At 40.1% G+C, this 20,983-nt stretch overlaps 2 protein-coding genes across 24 annotated transcripts in view; one reads left to right on the top strand and one right to left on the bottom strand.

Moving 5' to 3' along the window:
- The window catches only part of RUNX2 (RUNX family transcription factor 2), a 223,234-nt gene that overhangs the window by 164,118 nt on the left and 38,133 nt on the right, over positions 1-20,983 (bottom strand). The gene's annotated exons all lie outside the window — the stretch shown is intronic.
- SUPT3H (SPT3 homolog, SAGA and STAGA complex component) overlaps positions 7,295-20,983 on the top strand; it is a 557,558-nt gene continuing 543,869 nt past the window's right edge. For 6 of the 21 annotated variants that reach the window (XR_680802.5, XM_054685865.2, XM_009451385.5 and 3 more), the window contains exon 1: positions 7,295-9,387. Coding sequence is in view for 5 of the 21 variants with exons in the window: in XM_054685865.2 (XP_054541840.1) it covers positions 9,103-9,387 (285 nt within the window). In the remaining 16 variants the exon portion in view is untranslated. Of the gene's footprint in view, positions 9,388-9,448; positions 9,856-16,791; positions 20,159-20,983 lie in introns of those variants that run through there. The other 15 variants (XR_010158028.1, XM_063813084.1, XM_054685866.2 and 12 more) reach the window with 11 other exon arrangements.

Below are 20,983 nucleotides of genomic sequence, written 5' to 3'. Positions count from 1 at the left end.
TTGCCTTACTTCTATCCTCATGTCTTACGAGTACCCAAGTTATATAAAATTCTACTTCTTTAGCATTTCTCCTGCCATCTTCTATTGTTTCCTACTCCATTGACTTAACTCTAGCCCGTATCACCTCTTCCTGAACTGTTAGCTCCTTCCAGTTTTTCACCCTTCCAACCTGTCTTACACATTCCTGTCAACTAAAAAGCAAATTTAACTATGTCATTGCATTAAAAACAATTATTCCAAGGCTCACCATCTTTTATTAGATAAAGCCCAAACTTAATGCCCAAGACTTTATTTGATCTGGCTCCTGTCAAATTTCTAGCTTTCCTTCTCATACCCTATGATCTCATCATGCTGGACAACTGGCAGTTTCCTCCAACACATTGACTTTGCTAATACGGCTCCCTCTGCCTAAATTATCCTTCCTCATTTTGTTAAACCATCATTTACTCTTCAAGGCTGAGTGATGCGTCATCTTCTCAACAGTAACGACAATAATGACAAAAAAACCCCCAACATTTATTAAGAGCTTATCATGTGCAAGGCACTTTGCATACATTTCCATGTAATCCTAATCACAAGACCTTGAAGACAACTGAGGTTCAGAGAAGTTATCTTCCTTGACATCTTTCTCTGCTCCAGTCAACACTTAGTGGCCTCAAACGACTACTCCCTAATTGTGTCTCTGCTACAATCTATACATATGGAGGTAAGATAATTTATATCAGAGCAGATAGTTTTGAAGGAAATGATCTCCAATTTCTTTGAGAAAATGCACTAATAGGACGGGCACGGTGGCTCATGCTTGTAATCCCAGCACTTTGGGAGGCCGAGGTGGGCTGATCACCTGAGGTCGGCAGTTTGAGACCAGCCTGACCAATATGGAGAAACCCCATCTCTACTAAAAATACAAAATTAGCCAGGCGTGGTGGCATATGCCTATAATCCCAGCTACTAGGAAGGCTGAGGCAAGAGAATCGCTTGAACCTGGGAGGCGGAGGTTGCAGTGAGCCGAGATTGTTCTATTGCACTCCAGCCTGGGCAAAAAGAGTGAAACTCCATCTCAAAAAAAAAAAAAAAAATGCACTAATAAGCTGCTGGGTGGCCAGTAAGCCCTCAAAGACTGGAGCCTGCTGGAATCTAAGAAAAGAAAAAACTACTTAATATTAAAAACAAATAAGAATTTGTGGGTGAGGAGGAGCAGAAGACTGAGTAGAAAGAAGAAAAAGGGGCACTGTGGAGAAGCACGACATTGTGGCAGGAGTGCTTTTTCACCAAGGCCGGAGTGCAGTGGTGCGATCTTCGCTCAACACAACCTCCACCTCCCAACTTCAAGAGATTCTCCTGCCTCAGTCTACTGAGTAGCTGGGATTACAGGCATGCACCACCACGCCCAGCTGATTTCTGTATTTTTAGTACAGACGGGGTTTCACCATATTGACTAGGCTGGTCTTGAACTCCTGACCTCAAGCGATCCACCCACTTTGGCCTCCCAAAGTGCTGGGATTATAGGTTTGAGACACCACACCTGGCCTGCTTTTAAGAATAGAAATTTACAGTACTTTTAAGTTGTGTTTCTGTGATGTTGTGATGTTAACTCCCTTTCATCATTTCACAACCTTAGTAAATCTGCTGTGCCCACACAGAGCTTTGTGAAAATGCTTTTGGGTGAAACCTAGGAACAGGGATAAGTTCCACATCTGAGTGGATGTTTGTGGAATAAGGACAGATGGCAGCTCATCCATGAACCTCACTAGTTTACCGTAAGGGGAAGTTCAGAGCCAAAGCAGTTCAGTGAGAACATTAGCTCCCCAGAAATAAGAAAAAAACTTGGGTTGGGCATTGGACTTGCAAATGAGGTGGAATGGAGGTTCAAACCAATCCTAACCGAGAGGTTAAAACCCAGGGAGATCTCAGCTGACACCCAGGTTACATATTATCATAGTACCTTTGCTCTTCCTTGTTTATATACCTTTGTCTCTCCTAAATTCACCAGTAAGAAGTCTTTTTGAGAGCAGAGACTCTGTTATTCATCTTATATTCCCAATGTCTAACAATGACAAATAGTGTACTTACTACGTCCTCAGTAAATGTCTGTTAAAAGAATAATTGTCAAATTTACATAAGTTTACTGAATTAAGAAAAAATAGGCTGGGCATAGTGGCTCATGCCTATAGTCCTAGCAGTTTGGATGCTGAGGCAGGAAGATGACGTGAGGCCAGGGGTTTGAGATCAGCTTGGGCAACATAGTGAGACCCCATCTCCATAACATTTTTAAAAAAAATTAACAGGGTATGGTGGTGTGCATCTGTAGCATCAGGTGGGAGGACTGCTTGAGCCCTGAAGTTTGAAGTTACAGTGAGCTATGATTGTGCCACTGCACTCCAGTCTGGGAGATAGAGTGAGACCCGGTCTTTAAAAAAAAAAAAAAAAAAAAAAAGACACCCTAACGTCTAATACTTGAGATAAGATTTTGTGTTTCATAGTACTATGTCTAACACATTAAAAAATATAAACATTATAAAATTACTCAATAACTAATTATAATAAAAACTAGAAAACTGGCCAGGCACAGTGGCTCACACCTGTAATCCCAGCACTTTGGGAGGCCAAGGTGGGAGGATCACTTGAGGCCAGGAGTTCAAGACCAGCCTTGCCAACATAACAAAATGCTGTCTCTACAAAAAATACAAAAATTAGCTGGGCGTGGTGGTGCATGCCCGTAGTCCCAGCTACTCAGGAGGCTGAGACATAAGAATAGCTTGAACACTGGAGGTAGAGGTTGCAGTGAGCTGAGATCATGCCACTGCACTCAGCCCGGGCAATGGAGCGAAACTCTGTCTAAAAAACAAACAAACAAACAAACAAACAAACAAACAAACACCCAACCACTCCCCCCACCCCTGGAAAACAATAATAACTACAAATTATTAAATATTTTCAATGTGTCAGGAACTTCCCATTTAAATCTGATATCAACCTTCCTACATTAGGTATTCCTATCCTTATTTTACAGTGGAGGACACTTATTTTCAGTTGAATAACTTGCCCAGCATTACGGCTAAAGTGACACCAAAGCCTTTATTTTTTACACTATACCTGACTGAGTTAAAGAAATGGTTTTAAACATATTCTGGAAAGAGGAAAATACAGCTTATGCTGCATCTGTAAAAAGCTAAAAATAAAAACAAAGTAACCTGGTGAAACCTGTTGGTATAGTTCCCTGATTACTATTTAACAAATGATCTGAGCATTACTTAGTCAAAATAGGTTTGTTGCATCCACCTTCAGAATGTGAAGTAGGAATAACAGGTTGCCTTAGCCACACTGTAGTTTATTTTATATGACACCAAATAACTTTTGGTCCTGTTTCCACATGTAATAGAAAAAGAAGGCAGTTATTTGAATAATTTACTGAAATAGATTCAGTTTCAATGAAAATACTTTGGAGAACTGGATGTTTCTGTATACTCGTCTTAACTTTATTCTCTACTTTCACGGATTAATAGACCAAAAAATATTTTTCTTTTTCTTTTTTTTTAAACAAGGGGATGTTTAGCTTTTCTCAAACTTTCTTAAAGGTATTCCTTGACATATATTAGATAGGTCTAAATGGAACTTTATTACATGAGCAAGATTAGAAATTAATTTAATTATTATAAAATGTTACAAATTCAAACTTCTCATTTCCTTAAGAACTTATTTATTTATTTACTGAGACAGGGTCTCGCTTTGTTGTCCAGGCTGGAGTGTGGTGGCGCTATCTTGGCTCACTGCAACCTCTGCCTCCTGGGTTCAAGCGATTCTCCTGCCTCAGCCTCTCAAGTAGCTGGGATTACAGTCATGTGCCACCCCACCTGGCTAATTTTTTGTGTGTTTTTTTTGTAGAGACGAGGTTTCGTTACGTTGGCCAGGCTGGTCTTGAACCGGCCTCAAATGATCCACCTGCCTTGGCCTCCCAAAGTGCTGGAATTATAGGTGTGAGTCACCGTGCCCGGCCCAGAACTTATTTATTTTTGATGGCAAAACATTAAAGATAATACAAACATCATGCTTAATTATGTACTTATTCCCCAAACTGCATTCCTGATCTCTTGCACCTACCCAGCATACTCCAACCCCAATCTTCCCCATCTCAGCTAATGTAGGCAAATCAATTTTTCCAGTTGCTCTGAACAAAATTGTTCATCCTTCATTCCTCTCTTTCTCTAGAACCCTAAATCCAATGTGTCAACAAATCATATTGGTTTTCAAAATATACCCAGAACCCAACCATGTCTTAAGCCCTCTACTGTAACAACCCTAGTACAAGCTACCATCGTCTTTTGCCTGGGTTACTGCAATAGGACCTGTCACTCTACAGACTATTTTCAACCTGGCAGCCAAGGTAACCAATTTAAAGCCTAAATCTTACGATGTCAATCTTCTGCCAATAGCCTCTCAGTGTCAGGCACACAAGGCCTTTCACCATCTGGCCTAGTGCTTCTCTGACCTCATATCACATGATTTTCTTTCTGGGTTACTCTTCTTTAGCTAAAGTGGCCTCCTGGCAGTTGCTTCAACTTACCAGACCTGTCCCCACCCTAGGGTTTGCACAAGTTGTTCTCATAGTCTGGAATGCTCTTTCTTCAGATATGTGCAGGTATCTCCTTCACTTTCAAGTCATTCTTCAAATACTACTTTCTCAGTGAGGCCTGCTTCAACTGCCCAATTTAAAAATGACATCTTCCCCATTTCTCCTGTGCTTGGTCTCCTTCCACATCCCTTCCTGTATAAACTTTTCTGATAACACTCATGACCTTCTAACATACTATATAATTTAGGTATTTATTTTAGGCATTTATTTTTATTGTCTAACTCCTGCATGTGAGTTTGATGATGGCATATGTTTTTGTCTGTTTTGTTCACTGCTCTATCTGCAGCTTCAAGAATAGTGTCAGGTACATGGTAGGCCTACAACAATCTGTTGAAATGTAAAAGTTGTTTGATTCCAGTACAAGAGTATTACATATTGGATTCCATGGGAACGGGAACAACTAAGTTTTCATGTGCCTGAAGAGCTCAAAGGCTCTTTGAAACTCTGGTATTCCATGGTTCCCTTACCATTCTGACTCTCAAAAACATAATCATTTTTTCAGCAGCCAAGCACTACTTTTAAAAGACCCTGGACTGTGAAATCTACAATGATAGGTCCCTAAGAGGATGATCATGATTACAATTCCACAAGCTACCTGGTACTGTAAAATTTTTTAACATTTCTTTTCTAATTATTGTACTGCTTTTCCTTATGAATGCAATTGGAAGGTAGGGGAAGCCAATTTGATTACACCTTAATAATTTTGTGACACCCCAACCCCCTGCAGTGCATCAGCATATTTGATACATCTTTTCATGTTGGTTTTTCTTTTGAAATGTGTAACATCAGGCAGGGCATGGCAGCTCACTCCTGTAATCCCAGCACTTTGGGAGGCTGAGGCAGGAGGATCTCTTGAGCCTAGGAGTTTGAGACCAGCCTGGGCAACCTAGGGAGATCCCCATCTATACACAAAATTTAAAAATTAGCTGAGTGTAGTGGCACATGCCTGTAGTCCCAGCTACTGAGGAGGCTGAGGTGGAAGGATTGCTTGAGCCCAGAAGGTTGATGCTACAGTAAGCTATGACTGCATGACTTCACTCCAGCCTGGGCAACAGAGAGGGAAACCCTGTCTCAAAAGAAAAAAAAAAGAAAAGCCCTGAATACTTTCGTATTTTTTGCAGCACAAATGCTGAAATTATTCTGCACAACTTTAGGATCCATCCTTTGGCTATTCCCATTTTGAAGGAACATAGAATTTTAGGGCTGTAAGGTTTTAATTCATTTGGTTCTATCATCTCATTCCACAGATACAAAAACTGGGGTCCAATGATGTTAAGTGACTTGCTCAGGTACCACCGGGCTGAGTAATCTTTTTGGTCAGAACAACTTGCTCTAAACATAAAACAAGATACTTTTGAGAATGCAATTGGAAAACAGTTCTCAACGTCAGAAAACAAATATAGCAACAATTGCAATATACGGTTCTAAACAATATGCAATCTACCCAGTTTATTTCCATGGTGACAACTTAAGCATTAAAAATAGAAGGCAAATATAGCAAAGGATGAAATAATTGATAAATAGAAAATAAAAAGTCCCCACAAACATCCTAGCAAGTAAGGGTTATGAATCTCAAACAACAAAGAATTTCCAAGTCACCTGAACTGTCACTGTAGCATACACATGAGAAGAAACCACTTCTGGCCGGGTGCGGTGGCTGACGCCTGTAATCCCAGCACTTTGGGAGGCCGAGGCAGGCAGATCACAAGGTCAGGAGTTTGAGACCAGCCTGACCAACATGGTGAAACCCCGTCTCTATTAAAAATACAAAAATTACCCGGGCGTGGTGGCACACGCCTGTAATCCTAGCTACTTAGGAGGCTGAGGCAGGAGAATCGCTTGAATTGGGGAGGAGGAGGTTGCAGTGAGCCGAGATCGGGCCACTGCACTCCAGCCTGGGTGACAGAGCGAGACTCTGTCTCAAAAAATAATAATAAAAAGAAACCACTTCCATGGAATCAGAGAGATGGTTCCATATTAGCCATGACTTCTGCTGCTCTTTTGAGAATGTGGGCTTACTACCTAATCATTTTAAGATGCCCATGGGCACTTTTACTTAGATACATGCACTTTCTCTTTGCACTAGTGAGTCTACGTGAATGTTACATGCCAGAGGAACGTTAAAGTCTACGCTAACAATGCTTCATTTTTCTTTAACAATTTTGTCCAGGTCATGGAGACATTTTTGTGGAGTGATAAATTAACTTGGTCTCCTGATGTGTTTTCCCCACATGCCTTGGAAAATCACTTGTTTTTCTGAGAGGTGGTAGTCATCAAAGCCTTAACTTCAGCAACAGCTTCGCTGTTTTAGCTTTGTTATAATTAAGATACCCTAGTACCACTGATAGTTTAGGATATTTGATATGAATGTAATGCAAAAATATTTTTGGCCCTTTGTATATAGCAATGGTCTCAAACTATGAGCAAAATTATGGCTAAATCAGATTTTCAAAAATGGATTTTAAGAAATTCCAGGAGGTAGGAACCTGGTTAACTCATGTGACTTTAAAACTCAGATCTCTGCCAACAGCCCAATTCAGTTTCCTAAGAATAAAATTTTAAACTTCCTGTATCAATGCCTTAACTCAGTGTCCCTTCTCCATGTGTCACTCTCATTAACTTTTGTTGTGCGTGATTTTTTTTTTTCTTTTTTTGACGGAGTCTAGTTCTGTTGCCAGGCTGGAGAGCAGTGGCGTGATCTCGGCTCCCTGCAACCTCCGCCTCCCAGGTTCAAGCGATTCTCCTGCCTCAGCCTCCCGAGTAGCTGGGACTACAGGCACGTGCCACCACGCCCGGATACTTTTTTGTATTTTTAGTAGAGACGGGGTTTCACCATGTTGGCCAGGATGGTTTCGATCTCCTGACCTTGTGATCCGCCCGTCTCGGCCTCCCAAAGTGCTGGGATTACAGGCGTGAGCCACCGCGCCTGGCCTGTGTGTGATTTTATGCAGGCTGGACACCAGTATCCTAGAATAAGATGATCTGGATTCTATCCTGATAAACTGGATCAAACAGGTACTCAACTGATGCAGGTGAAACTCCAGTGCAGGAACTTCTATGATAACATTAACTGAACACAATTTTAATTGAAATGATCTACTTTTATGTTTCTTTAGATGTGAACATTAATTTTTCTCTTAATCTTCTGTTAACTAATTTCTTGGTAATGTACTCAAAAGAGCTTTCAACCAGTCTTCCCATGTAAGAAGTTATCACCATACTCACTCTGTTACTTTCCCTTATACTGCACACTTTGCTCAGCAATGAATTGATCCCTGATTTACACATCAAGCTGAGCTCTCACATTCTAAATATATCTATTCTTTTGGAATTTTAGGTATTTGGCAAATATTGAAGCATTGGGGAGATTAAAGAGAATCAAACACAACACTAGCAGACTCAACTACAATCCACAGAGGAAATAACCAAATAAGTTGCTATTTTAAACAATTTAAGCAAATAGAAGGAAGGGATTTCAGAACTCACAGTATCTATAGGCAAGAAAATAACTGAAGCAGTGATGCTTAAAAAGACTTGGTGAGGGTTAATACTTGAATCCCTATAAAATACAGTATTTTATAGTATTTGACAACACAGGTGTGAAGGTGAGCATGGATAACCAGTTTTCTTCTCTAAGCAGCCAATAAGAATGTTAAAATATAAATAAGACTTCATATAATATAAAGAGTGAAAGACTGAAAGCATTGTCTTACGACTACTGTATTATTTAAAGAACTACATCTATATCAATCAAATATGGCAGGACAGGATGTACAGTGCAATACTGGGGGTGCAAGATTTTAAAATGAGGAACAGGCCAAAATCTAAACACAGAATCGTCCAAAAAAAAAAAAAAAAAGCCTTCAAGTAGACAAAGTTTTCAATAACAAAACATGGTAGTTAAACGCCTGCGTCTAGTAACATGAGTTGGGGAAAAAACATTAATAGCAGATTAATGAAACAGATTCTGTGCGAGGTCAGGGTAGGGAGTGATGGCGCGCGGAAGCGGCGGAAGAGCTGGTTTCGCCGTCCCAGAAAGGGTTCCACGTCCGCACGCCCGTACTGCGGCCCTGCGGGGAGCGCTCAGACCCCTCCGTTTCCCTTCACCATTGTAAACGCGCAATCCCATTAAGATCCCGTTCACTCCAATTCCTGGAAAGAAGCTTAGAACGGTGAATCTCTTCCTCGGAGTTGAAAATCAACTTCCAGTGCCGGTCACCCAATCCTTCAAAAATCCTAGCCCTCTCGGGCCCAATTCCTAAAGAATTCAAGCCTGTACCCTGTACACCCTCACCGATCTCAGCTCGTCCCCACTCCGCTCCCAGCGGCCCCAGCTCTAAACGCCGCCGCGCGGCTCAGCGCTGCCCACGCCCGGCCCTGAAGACCGCGCACAACGCCCCGCCCCCGGCGAGCGTGGCGGAAGTAGCTCGCTCGGGCTGGGAGACCGCGCGCCACCTGGCCGAGCGCGCATGCGCCCGCACTGCCAGTGCTGGGGGCGTCCGTATCGCTTACTCCTCAGTCTCCGCAACCCCCGCCCCACCGAGAGTCGGGATCACGCCATCTTGCACCCCCCCCCATCGTCCCGTCACCCAGCCGAGTCACCTTTTCCCTTTCTACACTCCACACTCTCTGTCCCCCACCCCGCCCCTTTCCAAGCGTGTCCCGGGCCGCAGCAGCAGAAACCGCACCATCTCCACCCCTACATTCTCCTCGCGGGAAGCGCAGCAGTGCCTCCAAGGGTTCTTAAAGCAGAGGTTGTAGGGCTTGCGGGGGGTTTGCGGGGGGCGGTGCGGGGATTCGGGCGGGGGAGACGTCAGAGAGCCGGGAGGGACGCAGAGCGGAGATCCCAGCGTCGCTGCGACCTCGCGCCGGCCACGCCCTGGCCCCGGCTCGAGGGCGGCTGCCTGGGTCTTCGTCGTCTACGCCGGAGTGTTGAAGGGAGGGCGGCTGTGGGAGGCGCTGACCGGGCGCAGCGCCCTGGTTCCGCTGCCGAGCTTGGAGTTGCCTCTCGACTCCTCCCTGTTGGCGGGTGGGCGTGGGGTGAGGGGGGCTGGGCTGTGCTAAGAAGCGGGGTGCGCGGGTCGTCTAGGTAGTGTGGGGGCTGCCGGAGGAATCATTAAAGAGGGAAATTGTTGCTTTATGGCACGGCGGGAGAAGAGTTAGGTAGTTAGTGGGAGTGTAGCATCCAGAAAGAGGAAAAGATCCGCTGTGTTCTCTGTGGGGTGAGCTCACGTCTGTGACCCCTGGGGAAATTATTTAGCTTGTCTTTGCCTTGTTTTGGTCTGTAAAATGGCGATCTTATAGCCTATTTCAGAATTGTGAGGATTATATGAGAAAATACACGTTAAACGCTTAGAACAGCGCCAGGTGCTGCTCAGTACATGTTAGCTCTGCTTTTGCTCTCCACGTTTTAGGAGTTCAGAATGACTGTGACCTTATCTTCTCCGAGAATCAGGACACTTGGTCTCACACGTGAGAGTGAAGTTATGAAGACAGTGATATGTAATATTTGACACTCAGACGATCCTGGACGTAGTATTACTGTACACGTGGATAAATTAGCATTTCTCCATGAGGCTAATAGAAATGTTATTTCGGTAGAAAGAAATGTGTGTGTATATATATGTATATACATATGTGTGTATATAAGTATATGTATGTGTATATATGTATGTATGTATTTGGAAGGAGAGGACCTGGGGTCTTAGTATATGTGAAGGGCAGACTCTGGAAGAGGAATTAAATTCGCCCTGCAAAGATTTACTTGAAGGACAAAACTTGGGGAATTTCTGGTGAATGTTTCAAAGAGGCTGAATTTGCCTATGAGAAACAGTTCGTGATAGTGCTTTGCAAGAATGGAATGCTCTTCATTGTGCTATTGAAAGTTTCTTATCTCAGGATATTCGGGACATTGGAGCGAAGTGTGCCTAAGTCTAGGGCTGCACTTTTCACTAGCAGTTTCTGCCTTGATGGAGATGTTCCATAATCTGTGCCTTTAGGCACTAGTGGTAGCCTAGGCACAGTGGCTCTTCAGCACTTGAAATGTGATAAGTGTCACTGAGGAACTTAATTTTTAATTTTATTCATAAATTAATAAATTGATTTACGTTTAAATACCCACATGTGGCTAGTGGTGGCTACTGCATTGGACAGCACAGGGCTACAATTTAGATTTTGAGAGTCCTTCCGAGTCTTAATATGGTTGAGTTTTAAATCAGAGAAGCCAGCTCTTTGGAACATTTATTGCCATAGGGAATTGTAATTATATTCAAATAATGCCTTTCATTCAAATACTGCAGTTCAGACCATGGGTCTGTTAGTACTTATTTACATCTTGACAAATTAAAGCAAAACGTTGTCTCCTAGGTTGTACAGCTAATGCCAGATTCAGAGAGCTATGACAGTATTAACTGGAGTTTTCTTTAAACATTATTGTACTATTTTGTGATTGTCGGTTTCTGCTATCTTTTACCACTTTGGTTGGTTTTTCAGTGAGAAGTTTCCAGCTCTTTTTATTCAAGTTTTTTTCTTTTTTAACCTTTTGTGTAATAAAGGGATTTGAAAAATTGTAACTCTTGAGCATTAGGACATTTTAGAACTAGTTTTATGGTTATCCAAATCTTTTGGAGAGATAAGTGAAATTAGGTAATAGATGTTTCACAAAATTACTTTACTTGAAATATGTGCATCTGTTTTTTTTTTTAACCAAGTGTATATAAAGTCAAATTTGAAAATAAAACTAAAAGAACAAATAAAAAACCTTTTTAGGTAGCGGTAGCACCCTTAACCTTGGCCTGATGTCTGTAAAATGGTGCCCTTGGGCCAGGCACGTTGGCTCATGCTTGTAATCCCAGCACTTTGGGAGGCTGAGGCCAGAGGATCTCTTGAACCTAGGAGTTCAAGGCTGCAGTGAATCATGGTCAGGCCAGGCTTCCAGCCTGGGCTGCAGAGGGAGACCTTGTCTCTTTAAAAAAAAAATAAAAAAAAAAAATATGATGCTCTTGGTCTTAAGGCTGAAGATAATTGTTAGATCTGGAACAATAACTTAAAGCTCACGAGTTAAATCAGATGGAGAGAATAGCTCATAATATACACATCAGAATGGGGTGCTTTTATGGGTGACTATAGTATCTTAATTTTTCTGAGACAGTCGTAGTATAAAGCCTGATTGTTCCAGCACAATTATTTTATTTAATAGAACCCCTTTTACTATCAAAAATGTTCGAATTGGGACCACATCATAATGTCACCCTACTGTTAGCCTTGTTGGGACTTGTAATATATAGTTTTAGGATGATTAACCACATTGCAATATCAGAAATACTTTATTATTATTTTTGAGATGGAGTTTCACTCTTGTTGCCCAGATTGGAGTGCAATGGTGCGATCTCAGCTCACTGCAACCTCCCCCTCCTGGGTTCAAGCGATTCTCCTGCCTCAGCCTCCCGAGTAGCTGGGATTACAGGCACATGCCAGCATGCCCGGCTAATTTTTGTATTTTTTGTAGAGACAGAGTTTCACTATGTTGGCCAGGCTGGTTTTGAACTCTTGACCTCAAGTGCTCCACCCGCCTCAGCCTCCCAAAGTTCTGGGATTACAGGTGTGAGCCACCGTGCCCGGCCAGAAATATACTTTAAAACAGTGACAAAATTACTGTTTTTGTGTCTAAATAATAAATGAGATACCTGGAATAAGGCCAGCAAGTGACTTTCCCATTTAAGCCACTGATAATTTTAAAATTTTGCTTTGAATAGAAACCTTTAGCAGCTTGAGTTTTGGTTCCCTCTGGAAGAAAATTATCTTTTGGTGGGGGTGACTGCATGGTAGTCTACGTCAGTCAAATCAGGAGATTGAGTATTTGTGTTGAAATAACACCGATTTTATTTTATGGTGAGGTTGAATAGTGAAATTCGTCAGAAATCTGATTATGTATTAGAATGTTAAAGAAGGATTTTGCTTACAGTTTACTTAATGAAAAATAATTCAGCCATATGCATTATTATTTTAAGTTTATACTGAAGTGGGTAAAATATTTTATTGAGGCTCTAACACTTGATTTGAGTTCTCGCTCTGCTGCTTCCTAACCATGTGATTTGGGACAAATTATTTAATCTCCCTAAGAATACTGGGTTCCTCATTTATAAAATGAAGATGGTAATGGCATCTGCTTCTAGGTTCATAACAGGTTAATTTAAATAACTCATGTGATGGGTTGTGTGCAGTTCAGTAACTATTAGCTGCTGTAGCCTTAAGTTTATTGGATAATCTAGAAGTGATAATAATGTTCTGAGATGTTATGTGGGTTGGTGAACAGAGCACTAAGACCCAATTCTGTAAACCTAGCTTTTGCCCTTTTCTGGCACATTCTTTTGTCATTTCAGTTAAGGTATTTAACTTATTAATATCAGAGCCTCAATTTCCTTATCAGTAAAATGGAATTAGTACCCATCCTCATCCTGCTTTCTCATAGGACTGTTGGTGGCATCAAATGAGAATTACATTTAAAAATTACCGTCTTACTTTACAAACATTTTTATATTGAATTGGTTTTGTCTCATCTTGTCTACCTTCAACCTCCACTAAAGAGTGACCTGCAAAAATTGTTCTGTAAATTTTGTGTAACAGCATGGATAGTGTATAATAGGCACTATTACTGAAGACAGTTCTCTTTTACAAATAATATTGTAAGTCACAGGCTGGGTGTGGTGGCTCACACCTGTAATCCCAGCACTTTGGGAGGCTGAGATGGGTGGATCACTTGATGTCAGGAGTTGGAGACCAGACTGGCCAACGTGGCGAAACCCCGTATCTACTAAAATTACAAAAAAATTAGCCGGGCATGGTGGTGCATGCCCGTAGTCCCAGGTACTCAGGAGGCTGAGGCAGGAGAATCGCTTGAACCCGGGAGGCGGAGGTTGCAGTGAGCCGAGATTGTGCACTGCTCTCCAGCCTGGGCGACAGAGCAATACTCTGTCTCAAAAACCACACACACTCACACACAAAAATAATGTTTTAAGTCACAGTAATGGTGCTTTTTTGATCTGGTCACAATATATTTTCTACGGAAAACAACCCCATACTACTGCTAAGGGAGAACCAACATTTTCTTGGGCACTTGATGTGTTCCTTCCGTTGTATCTCATTTATCCAAACATATTCCCACCTAATAGGTTATACTAATGAGGCTCTTACTTTCTAGAATTGGTCTGTGAGGCTTTTTTATACTGTAGTTCTCCCTCTGAAAATACCTGGCCCATAGTTAATGGGTAGTGAAGGTTAAATAAGATAATGAACATGAAAATCGTGGCCGGCTCTGTGACTTCATGCCTGTAATACCAGCACTTTGGGAGGCCAAGACAGGCCCGGGTTGCTTGACCCTAAGAGTGATGGGCAATATAGTGAGACCTGGTCTCTAGAAAAAATTTAAAACAAAAATTAGCTGGGCCGGGTGCGGTGACTCACAACTGTAATCCCAGCACTTTGGGAGGCCGAGGCAGGTGGATCGCCTGAGGTCAGGAGTTTGAGACCAGCCTGGCCAACATGGTGAAACTCTGTCTACTAAAAATACAAAAATTAGCTGCGTGTCTTGGTGTGCACCTGCTACTCGGGAGGCTGAGGCATCAGAATCGCTTGAACCCTGGAGGCGGAGGTTGCAGTGAGCCAAGATTGTGCCATTACACTACAGCCTGGGTGACAGAGCAAAACTCCATCTAAAAAAAAAATGTAGCTGAGCTTGGTGGTTTGTGCCTGTAGTACCAACTGCTTGGGAGGCTGAGGTGGGAGGATTGCTTGAGCCCAGGAGGTGGAGATTGCACTGAGCTGAGATTGTGCCACTGTACTCCATCCCGAGCAACAGAGAGAGACCCTGTCTCAAAAAGAAAATAGTACTCTGTTTGGTGTATGGTATGTAGGAGTTACTGAAAAGATGCTGTTGAATTCACAGGACAGTAAATTGAAATGATTTATGTGAATATACTTTATAAACTAAAATAACATACAAATATAAATCATTAAAAAAATCTTGAAATGTACTTTTGCTGATTTAAATGCTATAGTGGTTTTATGACTGAATTCTGTATATTTCACTTTATTCATATTAGTCTTTAAAGGTCTACTCTTAGTCATAACATTCTTTGAGAATATACATGTTTAACAATAATCTTTTGTGATATATTTTCAAGAAGCTATGCTTTTGCATGAGTTAATCATCATCATCGGCATGAACTAAATGCCTTGTATGTACAAGGCGGTTTACTAAGGGCTTTACGTATGTTATTTTATGTAACCTATAAGAGAAGTAATTTTAATCTCCATTTTAGAGATGAGAGAACTGAGGCAGTGAGGTGGCATAACTTGCCCAAGGTCATGTGTAAGTGTTAGAGCCTATAATTTAACTCCAGAGCCTAGCTCTTTACTGCTTCCATTGTGGTTTGGCATAGGCAGATATTAATATTTCACAACACAGTTCACTGTGACATACACATTGTGGAGGCCTTTTGGGTTAGTTATGATAAACTTTTATTTGTATATTCTTTGATGTATAGTAGAAAGAACTCTGGACCAGGTGTCGGGGGACCTCAGTTTTAGTCCCAGCTTGTATCACTAAATAGTAGTGTGTCCTTGGGCAGTTCAAGAAACCCCTCTGGACTTCAGTTCCTCACCTGAAAAATGAGGGATTTGGAGGAAATTAGTGATTTTCAAACTGTAGTTCTGAAGTCTGCTCAGATGTCTTTGGTTCCCTCCCACCAATTTGCATATATGTTTGTCTGTTATAGTTGCTTATCCATCTACCTAAGATTTTCTTTTAAACAAAGAATTTCTTAACTGAGTGTTTAAAGTCATCAGTCTCCAAGATAACTTAATGACCATGTAAGTCCCCTGACTGCTATGTTTACAACTTTTCAGTAATTTCACAATATTTTAGTGTTTTAGGAGACAGAGATCTTTTACTAATGAAAAAACTAAAGCACTAAAATGAGAGGATTGTTATTAAAACATAGTGTATCTAAATGGCCTGAATATTTCAGGTTATCTGCTATCTGGGATCAAAGCCTGTTGTTTATTGGATTTGTGACCTTCAGCCAGTCTTAGTTTCCTCATTGGTAGAGGGAGAATACTTGTAGGGTAATTGTGAAAAAAAAAAGTGAGCTAATACTGGTGAAGCACCCTTTATAAACTCCAAATTCCTCTATTTTTTACATGCCTACAGTAAATCCCCCAGTCCTTTTTCTTTTTGGTCACATAAACTGTTTTTAAACACATCAGATATTTTGTAAATTGTTTATGTTTAATGCAGAATTCTCATAAGCTTTAATATTTCTGAAATGTGACTCTAGACTGGAAGAGAGTTTTGATTTTTAAGGGAGCTGCTTATTTTTTTGACATGTTTGTCAAATACACTTACCTCTTACTGTTAGGAGTATAATTGCTGCCAAAATCTTCCACATATCTCAAAAGTTAACCATTAAGTAACTCTTTAATTAAGTTTGTGTAAGAACAACAGTGTTTTAATGTTGGAAAAGTAAGTGTGCTATGTGCCATTTGTCAGGGCTTAAGGATAATCTGATAGGCACATTTGCAGTGCACTTTAGGGACTGTTTTTGCAAAGAAATTTTTTTTTAAACTCAATTTTTCTGTGAGAGTACTGGATATGAAAGCATATGGAATAGAAACTTAATGTGAGACTAAAGGAGGAGGATATGCTAGAAACTCCTGTGTCTCGGAGCAGTCTATCACTGGGCTCCTATGTCTGTTCAAAAAGATGCTCAGGTAGGATATGTAATGCTGCACAGTTTTAGCTGTTTATCATCCAGAGAGAAAGGATGGGGGTAGTTTTCATGTTTACAGGGTGTTTTGATATTTTCAATTCAGATTTTTTTTAGTGCCCATTATATGGATTCCTGGGAGATAAATTATTCCTGACAGAGAAACTGAACTTATGAGATTAGTTGATCCTTATATCCTTATACAAAGTTCTATTATATTGATTAATTATCCTTAACAAAAATCTTGTGACCATGGCTTTTATTTCAGTTTTCTGCTTTACAACATCTCTCACAAAGCTTCTGCAGCTTTTTAAAATCTCCACTTGAATGTCTAATAGTTGTCTCAAACTTAACATAGGCCCAACTGAACTGTTTTTTTTTTTTCCTTCCCAGCCTTCTGGATCTCAGTAAATGGCACCACCATTCAACCAGTTTCTAAGGCTCCAGAATTCGGTCATCCTTGACTGCGCTTCTCTCACACCCCACGTGTAATCCATCAGCAAATCAGTTCTGCTTTCAAAATGTATTCCAGAAATCTGACCACTTCTCATCATCTCCGCTTGTTAAACTAATTCAACCCACTGTCATCTCTTGTCTGCACAACCTCAATAACTTCCTAACTGGTCTTCTTGATTGCACTCTTGCTTCCATATAGTATATTCTCCCAGCTGCTGGAGTTATCTTTTTAAACCTAAAACATTTCAAGTAACTTCCCTTTTCAAAATTCTCTAATAGCTTCACATTACACTCAAGTGAAATGTAAACTCCTGTGGCCTAAAGGCTTTATAAGATCTGCCCTCTTGCTACCCCTGTGTTCATATCTTTCTAGCCACACTGGCCACAGGATTTTGGTACTTTGCTGTTCTTTCTGTTGGGAAGTTCTCCAGAGCTCCCTCCCAGATCTTATATTAAATGCCACCTCCCAGTTGAAATCAACTTGTTTTTTTGATTTCATAGTATTTGTTATTTCCTCAAATTATATTTGTTTATGTGCTTGTCTCTTGCATTATAATGTATTTCTTTTTGTCTGACTTAGTCACTACTATATCCCTACCTCTTAGAACGGTGTTTGGCCTGTAGTAGGTGCCCCGTAAATACTTAGATATGAAGAATCCAAAGCACTGGTGGTGTTGGCTTTAAATAAGAGGGTGTCTTTATTATAAGAGGAGGGAATTAAGGGAGGATACGATACACTGTCTTTGGTGGAGGAGAGTGGAGGGAATGACTAAATGATAGCTTTTTATTCCTCTGGAAGTAGAAGATGATGTCAACTGTCCATAGCTAGGGGAGGGATTCACTGTGGGACAGAGGCTTATTCAACTAAAATAATTAGTATGCACGAAAGTAATTTAATATTAAACTAATATAAACTAAAATAATTAGATGTCAGAGAAAGAATTTCTTTTGTTTACATATCTGGGAAGGTTTCTTGGAGATGGGCTTAGGTCAGTAGAGTTTGGGTAGGTTGAGAGATACTGTATTGTTTCAAAAGGTATTGCAAGAAGAGAGAACTGTAGGGGTAAAGGTTCAAAAGAACATGGAATGGTTCTGGAGATAGTGAAAGTTTGATTTGACTGTGGTAGAAAAGGAGGCTGGGGAGGTCAGGTGTGACTGATTTGAGATAAGTTTATAAACCAGGCTTTTTAATACCTTCCAAAGTCCACTTAAAATGGGGCATATATTAATATATTGAGATTACCTTTGTGTTATTCTAAACACTAGGTCTAGAAGTTTTTATAGATATTTTATGTATTTAATTTTTAATTTTTTTCATTCTCAGTGATTGACCATTTGGTATTATTTTTCACATCAGAAGAAATTTAGATCATGATGTAACCTGATATTTTTTTAAACAACAAAACTAAAACTCAGTGCATAATAGTGTTGGCTTAACCATAATTGCTTCCTGCCTTTGGAATTTTATGAAAATAAAAATGTTCTAATTATAAAAGTTTTCTATTAATTTATATTATGTGAGATGTTCAGGTTATCATTAGAATTGAGACTCTGTAGATGCTCAAAATCAGTACATAGGTCTGCTGAAATAGTTTTCTTCAGCAATATAGAAGAAAAGATTAAAACTTCTCTCTTTAATTAGTGGATTGACTGATAGTTTTCACAGTCCAGATTTTGATGATGTTTGGAGGGTGCAGAAACTAGTAATAAGGTTCTCAACAATTTGAGGTCTTTTAAGCTTAAAGATGTTTCATGGTATTTCTTCTGTGGTCATTTAGTCCCCCAAAATATGAGATCTAACTAGAAACCCAGTAGCATGTTCAGTGCATTTTGTTTAACTCACTTTTCGTGATTAACTTCACTACAATTAAAACTTTTTTTTTGATAGCAATATTTTCTGAGGAAAGGGATGTATCCTTAAATTCCTTCATTTTAAATTGAAAGGTAAATGCCAATTTTTCTTCTCTGGAACACAGTTTTACAGGTGTGTTATAATATTAGCTATTAGCTTAATGATCAGTTTTAAATACTATTAATCAGATATGAACTTATTCCTTGGGTTCACATTTAAACTCTGGCATGTTGAAATAATCTAGGTCCCAATCTGCACATCTGAATTCATTTTGTAAAATATGGCAAACAGATGCATTTTCAATTGAAAGCTGAAACAACTGCAGGACATTAACCCATTGAGAAGATTACAGTAGGTTTTCAGTTCCACAGTAACTGTATTTATTAGTGAAAATTGACTTGAGTGCTTCTGCTTTTAACAGACTTTTCTTTTTTAATGTCTAGAAGAAAGGAAATAGAGCATTGGAATGATAGGACTTTGATGTGTAAAGAAGTTAATGTCAAAAGAAGTTAATTATCTAAATCAAACAATGTGGGTATGGGAAATAATTATTTTAAAGAGTCTAATGACCTATCAGCTCATCATGTCAAGAAAAATGTTATTCACCTGTTTGATATAAAAATTGACTTGACTGTGAAAGGATGATCATGGTTATAATAAACTAGGTTTGGTGACTGGATTTGAAAATGAAAAAGGAGCAGATTGCTCCAGCAGTGTCTCAGGACATTTGACCATAGGATAATCCCATGGAATGGCATGTCTGTCAAATCAGACAAGTCAACTCAAATCATAACTTTCTGGAGGCTGGGGTTACTACTTACTCTTTGAGTTTAACATGTTCTCGAAGATAGCTCTGTCAGCCTTCTATTGGGACAAGGGAACATTTCCTGTGGTCTTTGAGAAATCCAGGCTCCCTTTTTTCGCATTTTGTCCCAATTCTGCAGGACTATTTAGGGAAGTCCTTTGTTTCCTATTTTCCCCCAGTCTTGGACTTGTGATTTTTTTTTTTAATCCGAGTCTCAAATGGTTATGTTTCTTTTCCTGTGTTATTTGTAGAGAAAAGTACTTATTCCAAAAGTCTTTTTAAACAATGGAACAAATTTAGGCTTAAAAAAAGCGATGGTCTTTCTTAGCATTATGTTCTTCATATGTTTTAGAATTTTGGTTTTCGGGCTCAGTTTAGGTGGAACGTTTTTGTTTTCCTTCGCTTTTTGTGCTCTTGCCTTCTTGGTATAGTGGTTTTGGCCTGGCTGTTAGGGCCCTCAGACTAGACCAGAGGGATATTGGGATATTCCAAACCTAGTCACCTAGCTAGTGTGCTGCTTGCCTTAGATCTGTGTCCTGTTGCCTTCTCAAAAGCTTCAAATAAAGCCTATCTCCATCAGTGATTTGTAGTAGCTTTTTTTCCCCAACCTTCTTTTGTGGGGCCCAGCCCTTCCATCTCAGCCCTTGGTAAGTGACCCTGGTTTAGATTCCCTTTATGAATTTTATCATTACCCATAGGAGTGGTTAGATTAGAAAGATATATTAAGAAGATAAATTTGGCAGCAGTATGGAGAATGAACTGAGATGGAGATAGAAGATGTAGCTAAGAGTTTTTAGAAGGCCATAGCTGTAGGACAAGAGGGGAAGGGTGTGAGAACATACAGAAAGTAGAATTTACTTGACTTCTTACAAATTGTAGGGTGTAGGAGAAGGAGTCAAAGGTAGTGACTGAGACTTTGAGCCCAAGTGACTAGTAGTTGTAGTGATGTCATCAGTGAAAACTCAACTTATAAAGAAGCTACTTAGTATTTGTTTAGTTGCATAGAGGTCTTTTAGTAAAAATGTTTAAGTTTTAAAAACTTGCCTGATTGTGAAAAAAAGGGTAATACATCTAAATTTATATAAAAGTTTTTAGCAGATAAAGGAGGGGAATTCTTTTTTCTTCTTTAACTTTCCCCTTTAACGGAAGAGGGTGTTCTTAAGGTCTGCTTATTACAATAGCTAACATTTATTGTGTATCCACTGTGTGCTATCAGTACTGCTCTAAATTTTTGTATGTATTCATTTAATTCTCACAACAGCCCTAAGAAGGTGAGATTATCGTTGTCATTTACAGATGAGGAAACTGAAGCACAGAGAAGTTAGGTAACTTGCCCAAAGTCTTAGCAAAGGAGCGGAGCTGGGATTCAAATCTAGGCAGTCTGACCCCAGAACCTGCCCTCTTAGTTTACTGAAAGTCCTCTGCACTGCTTTACTTTATCATATGTTCTAAATATCTTACATTCTTCTTTA

Source organism: Pan troglodytes, chromosome 5 (assembly GCF_028858775.2).
Source record: "Pan troglodytes isolate AG18354 chromosome 5, NHGRI_mPanTro3-v2.0_pri, whole genome shotgun sequence".
Classification (NCBI taxonomy): domain Eukaryota; kingdom Metazoa; phylum Chordata; class Mammalia; order Primates; family Hominidae; genus Pan; species Pan troglodytes.
This window is presented reverse-complemented; position numbering and strand designations above follow the sequence as displayed.